This window comes from Pinus tabuliformis, chromosome 5_1, assembly GCF_031772625.1.
Source record: "Pinus tabuliformis cultivar Carrire ecotype Pingquan chromosome 5_1, CPIR1, whole genome shotgun sequence".
NCBI classification, from domain to species: domain Eukaryota; kingdom Viridiplantae; phylum Streptophyta; class Pinopsida; order Pinales; family Pinaceae; genus Pinus; species Pinus tabuliformis.
In genome coordinates this window covers 906981586-906988189 of record NC_142305.1, presented here as the reverse complement: position 1 = coordinate 906988189, position 6604 = coordinate 906981586, and the positions used below count along the sequence as shown (strand labels likewise).

Below are 6604 nucleotides of genomic sequence, written 5' to 3'. Positions count from 1 at the left end.
ATTTAAAATAAGATATTTAAATTTTATTATTTCAATAGTATATTAAAAAAATTATTTTATTTTAAATATTATAATATTAAAAAAAATAAACTTATTATAATTATATCATTTGAATTTGAGTAAATACAACAACAACATTTTCACTCAACAATCTTAACTAAAACCTTATGGAAAAAAAATGCATTTTATAATCTTCTTTTGTTTATTAAAATTCTACCCAACAATTTTACCTAAAACCATTTAATTAAATATTCTACCAAACACTTTCACCTAAAACCATTTAACAAATGAAGTGCTTTTTATATCAAGTCGGTCTCATTCAAACTTTATCTAAAACTAATAAAATAAAGTATATATTACATTAACATGACTGCACCTTTAACTTAAAATCTTTAAATACCGAAACATCTCAACTTGGAATCTTTAAATATCAAATTTTCTTTGAATGCTTTGTAAATTAAGAAAGCGGGAAGGACCATTACGCTACATCGGATATTCCTGCTGAGAAGGCATATGTTCAGTCAAATTCCAATTTGAATGCGTGGAAGAATAGCCCAGAGGTGCCGCACAAACCAAACTTGGGAAGCCAACACGCAAAACCTTCGCCTCTCCTGCACTTTCCCCAGGTAATAATTCACATTTTCCTCTCATCACTTATTCATGTTTTTCTGATAAATGAATTAGTGATTCAGCTTTCGATGCTTTGTCCTTTCGATTCCTAGGACCTCAATTTTGCTTTCGATAGTTCTTTGGTATATTTTTCAGCTGAAGAATACTCTGTAACCGGATAAAAACAAACCTTGCATTAGATATTTTGAAGAGGAAGACTAGTTTTTTATTTTGTCTGATCACCATCTATTTATTGGCATGAATCACAATCCTTCCTGAATTCTGAAATCAATATCATATATCATTATATGGTATTTTTATATTTACTTTCCCAGTAAGATATTTGGCTTTGCGTGTAAATGTCTATATCGCATATGTAAGCTGTAAGGAATCAGAATCAATGGTGGCCTCTTCATGCATTTTTATCTGAGAAATTACAGCATCCCAAATTTGGTTCTCCAGTGGAAGATTAACATCTTGTCCCTGCCTCTTAATTCTTGTATGCTATTGTTTAAAAAGTACGCCTGGTGTGAAATTTCCTCTTTTGCAAGCGGCCTGCTTGTAGCTTTGTTTATGGGTGTTCAAAAAAAGCTTTGCATTGCTGCATCTGCTTTCCGTGCATAATCCATTCCAATTTAAGGAGGGTTCTTTCTGTTCTTTTTCCATGCTTTTTATTTCACCATGAAATGGAAGTTTTAGAACCTTGTTCTTTTTCTGTTTTGGAGTCTTAGTTTTCAATTGAATATTTGTTTCTTACAACTTCCCTGTATTTCAAATATAACATGTGATGCTCTTTCTGTCGTTCTTTTGAGGTCTATGATTTGAAAACTAAACTGCTTGGCTCTGCTGCGATGCAGGTTTAAGTAGAAGTTTACCATATGAATTCAAGCTACTCTGTTGCATATGGTCTTTCCTGTAACAGGGGAGACAGGGGCAGGTTCTGTTTTTGGATATTGACCTGCCTTTTCCCACGAATTCCTGAGTTTGCATTGGTGTATGGTAGTGCCCAATTGCTCAAGTCTGTTCTCAGAGTGCCTTCTTCTGTGGTGTATCTATAGCAATGGTTTCTGCAGGGCTGTCTGCGGTTCTCAGAGGTCACAAGTGCAAGTCTCTCATTTTAAGACTTTCATTGGATTCTCAAGAATCCAATGGACAACTGGGATATGAGGAGATTGAATTTTCAGATGTATTTGGTCCTGTTGTTGCTTCATCAGAAAATTTCGGAGGAATTCCTTCGCTTCAGGATCCTCAAACCATAAATCGACAGGACAGAGCACCGAAAGTCAAGGTTACTCAAAACATTGGAGTTGACGACTTTGAGCTGCTTAAGGTGGTTGGACAAGGTGCATTTGGTAAGGTGTTCCAGGTTAAAAGAAATGGAACATCAGAGATTTATGCTATGAAAGTTATGAGGAAAGACAGAATTATGGAAAAGAATCATGCCGAGTACATAAAAGCTGAAAGGGACATTATGACAAGGATTGTGCATCCCTTTATTGTTCAGCTCAGATACTCCTTCCAGGTGCCAATTCCTTTATCTCTGAATTTTGGTTATGTTCTAAATTCCATTTTGGTAATGCAAAGATGCATATTAGTTCTCTTTTAGTGCCCTCATCTTGTATCATCCATCTGTAGAATGTGTCCCTTATTCATGGATGGCCCAATAATTTTGATCCCTTAGGGAGTTTGCACTTCAGATCTACAAATTGAAAGTCAAATATATCTTTGATGTTGTCAATTATGTCTGTGATATATCTTCATCTTAATCATCACAACTCCCAGGGAGCAATGCTATATTCTCAGATTTCCTTGAAATAATGCCAAGCTGATGTCTAACCTAGGATCCGCATCTTATCAAAATTATATGCTTGTAAGTTGTAACAATGCCATCTGTACAAGTTGAGTTAATAGGATTAGAAGTGGATTAGTTTAGTCTTCTTTCAGAATTACACTCTTTCAAGGTACAGTTCCAGCTTCGTCACAGGATTATTTCTAGCCATAGGTATTTTAAATTACCGGTGCGCAATAAAGATAAAATTAAAAAAACTCTATGAATTAATGACTATTTCGTTATCAATGATAACGATTGTAAGGTTAGGTAGGTAGTTGTATGACCTAACTGTCTTAGAGTTTATAAATGATATTATGTATGATGCATTTATTGCCGTTGTGGAACCCAAGGGTTACCAACACTCATTATCGATTGCTGAGATCTCCACCCTTAATACAAGTTCCAACACAGCAGACTTTTAAACCAAAAATCCACTCTGTCCCCTGCACAATAACAACAGGTACCTCATAAATACTTCAGATCAACCTCAAACCAAATACAACACTTCGGCTATACTACCAATTTGACAAAACAATCTTCAGACCATGCTGATGCAATCCAACTTAACACGAAATTCTATAATACTTTTGGAATCAATTCAAACTTGCCACTGTTCTATGTTTCACTTTAGCCGTCTGTACTGACTCCAGATCAAGAGTATGGGTATTGAATTTCTGGTGTCGAGAGTTGACATTTAAGCATTAGGTAATGAACGTTCCCCTTTTTTTGGTCAGTTTTTCGTGACTTGTATGTCAGACTGCATATTGAGTTGCAGCCTTGCAGGAACCGTGCCTGTTTGGGGATCATCCAGGCTGAAACTCATTATCCTTGGTTAGGGTTGTTCATTCAGAAACTCTAGGTTTAGGGTCGCTGAGTAAATCATGTATTTGCAGTTTCAAGGTGATCAAATATATGGCATGCACAGGATTGGCATCTGTGTAAATGTGTGTAGTCTAACCTAGGGCTTCCTGATATGTTCTAACTTCTTGCTGTAGCATGTTATTAATGAATTACATTCATTAGTCTCTCCACTGTGTGTTTATTTCATGTGAATATGTGATTCATATAATCGAACAAAACCTTTACTGTAATCTGATTATGCTGCAAGGAATCACCGTTTCTGATTAAACTTTCTTTGTTCTATGTGTTCAGACAAAACATAAACTTTACCTTGTATCGGATTTTATTAATGGTGGGCATCTCTTCTTTCAACTTCAACGACAAGGGCTCTTCAGGTATCTTCCAATGCGCCATCCATCTTTCGTCGTGTTTTGCAGGGCTCGATGTTTATTTCAAGGTGCTTGATGTTTATTTCTGTAACATGTCTAATTGCTGTGTTTTCTAGTGAGGATTTAGCTCGGGTTTACGTTGCGGAAATAATTTCTGCTGTCTCATACCTTCATCAAAATGGGATCGTTCACCGGGATCTTAAACCTGAGAACATTCTTCTAGACTCTGAAGGCCATGTAAGTGCTTGTGTCCTGACTAAAGTATCTCATTAGGACTAGTGTTACTTTCTGCATTGAGGAAGACAGTTATGCATAGTAAATGTAAATCAATGCCTATACCTTTTGTTAATTCAAAGTCTTGGAATCTTCTTGCTGCATATTCTTATTTCAATTTCAAAATGTCACAATTGCTAATCCCCACTGGGCAACATTTTAGGTTAAGTTGACTGATTTTGGGCTAGCAAAGGAAGTAGATGAGTCAGGTCGATCCAATAGTATGTGTGGGACTACAGAATATATGGCACCCGAAATTATTCAAGCTAAAGGCCATGATAAAGCTGTTGACTGGTGGAGTGTTGGAATTCTTCTGTATGAGATGCTCACAGGACAGGTAAGCTGCTGTACATATGCAGAATTTTAGCTGTCATTGCATTGGTTAATTCGCATCTGAGTATCAGCTTTTCTGTGATTTGCAGCCTCCCTTCACTGGTAATAACCGCCAGAAGGTACAAAATAAAATCATCAAGGATAAAGTTAAATTGCCACCATTTTTGACCAGTGAAGCCCATTCATTGCTGAAAGGCGTAAGTTTCTTAGCATTCCTTCTTCAAATCCTGCATTTTTGTTATTGCTCTGTATGGATTAGATCAGTTGACATGTTGTCTGAGGTTATTGCCTGCATGTGATGTGCAGCTGCTGCAGAAGGATCCAAGCAAGCGGCTAGGCAGTGGAGCAAGTGGGAGTGATGAGATCAAAGGACACAAGTGGTTCAAATCAATTAGCTGGAAGAAACTGGAAGCCAGGCAGATACAGCCAGCATTTAAGCCTGATGTTAAGGGGAATTGTTGCACCGCTAATTTTGATTGTTTCTGGACCAATATGCCTCTGGATGATAACGAACCACCTTCAACTCCGAAAGTTAACAATGATCAACATCATTTCACAAACTACTCATATATCCAACTCAATGACACGAAGCATTAGCCTTCTTTTCCATACAAGGAATCCGCATCCAGCATTGAAGAAACTAAAATCATTGGAGATTAATTTATAGTTCTGCCATTTTAACTGTTTTGGGAAATAATTGTATCATGTTGTAGAAATTGGATTAAAATTCATTCATTATTTATTGGGAGAAACTCCCTTTCAGTCATTCGTATTGAGAGGAATATTTAACTTCTTGAACAAAATTAATCTGCAAATGCTATTTATCAGGTGTAAAGGGTGTATAGGTGAGATGCAATATACAACGTTAATGTTAATATTAAATTAAAGAAATAAAATATTATTATATATATGATGTTAATTGGATATATTTCAAAACAAAATGATAGTGGAAATTGAAATGATTTTGAAACTATTTTTAAATTTAAGAGAAATTCTTCGGCGTAAATCACAAGATAAAACATTTGTCGACGCATTTCGAACCAATTAGTGTAGTTCATCGTCAGGACAAGTTTTTGCTAAGGCTTATAAACATCATTTTCAACCTGAATACTTCATCTCAAAGTAAGGATTTTGATGCTGAGTCTTCAACAAGAAGTAATAAAATGCTACACATTCGGTGCATTGTTAAGGATTTTGATGCTGAGTCTTCAACAAGAAGTAATAAAATGCTACACATTCGGTGCATTGTTAATAAAGCATTATCAAACTTGGAAGGTACAAAATGCTTTAGATTCTGTGTGTTGTTGACATAACATATGCTTTTATATGGAGGCAATTCTAGTAGTGATGGGTCCCCCTTTTCTTCTTCCCCATTTAACCCGTTGAGCTTTAACGAAATTGATAAAGAAGCATGAAATTCTCAGTGTTAATATCCCTTTAGAATCTTTAATGCGTGTTGCCATTGCATTTTTTTATTAAGAATTTGTTGAATTTGTTTGCAACCACTAATTGCATTTTTTAATTAAGAATTTGTTTGTAACCACTAATTGTACACATGGTTAAAATGTACCTTTGATATTGTTGACACCTAATCGGATCCCCGATCCCAACAACTGGGAACCTGGTAGTTCTTCCTTGAGGTCTCGTTCGAGTTTTTCCTCACGAAAAAATGTTACAGAAGCAGAGGAAGCTTGTATGGCCGAAATGCAGGTTAAATCGAGTTGAAGACCGTGGTGCATAAATTGAAAGCCGAACCTATTCTGTATGTCAAATGGTCGAGCTGTTGCGGATTGTCAAGACTGGCTTAAAGCTGGTGGAAACTCCTGCAAATTGTCGAAAAGTTGATTGAAATCGTGACTGTCAAGGCGGATGCAGTGAATCTGAATTTGGTTGGTATGACAACCTTACCGTGCAATGGTACGTGAGTTCTGCTCCGCGTATAAGGTTTTTTAAGGATGTGTTGAATAGTTTTTTTGAATGATGTATTCATATGGAGACCGATTGGTATTTAATGGTAAGTGTGCTGGAACGTATGTTGTTTAAGTGGATTAGATTGAAGAGCACTTTATGTGTTGGTTATGTTTCATGCATTAGAAAACAATATTTATATGTTGAGCCATATGTAATGGGCATATAATATATGAAGTGAGTTGAATGAAATGGCTATTGTACATGATATATTAAGGAGTGGTGTCTTATTATAGTGAAGAGTGGTTACATGTTACATATGCCTCTTTTGTCTTTTATCAATTTCTTACCTTATCAAGAAGATAAGATAAGGTTGTAATTATTTTTTAAATCAAAAGTAGAGATTATTTTTTGATAATGC

At 35.8% G+C, this 6604-nt stretch overlaps 1 protein-coding gene across 2 annotated transcripts; it reads left to right on the top strand.

Annotated features, from left to right (window-relative positions):
• Positions 1-462: 462 nt before the first annotated feature.
• Positions 463-5058, top strand: LOC149167753 (serine/threonine-protein kinase AtPK1/AtPK6-like). 2 transcript variants are annotated; one of them, XM_089431585.1, is made up of 7 exons: positions 463-626; positions 1467-2131; positions 3593-3675; positions 3786-3906; positions 4106-4279; positions 4365-4472; positions 4582-5058. In XM_089431585.1, the coding sequence occupies exons 2-7, from the start codon at positions 1670-1672 to the stop codon at positions 4870-4872; spliced, it is 1239 nt and encodes a 412-aa protein (XP_089287711.1). In that variant the 5' UTR covers positions 463-626; positions 1467-1669; the 3' UTR covers positions 4873-5058. The 2 variants fall into 2 exon arrangements, with proteins under 2 accessions (XP_089287711.1, XP_089287712.1); XM_089431586.1 differs by lacking the exon at positions 463-626 and having other exon boundaries at positions 705-2131.
• Positions 5059-6604: the final 1546 nt, after the last annotated feature.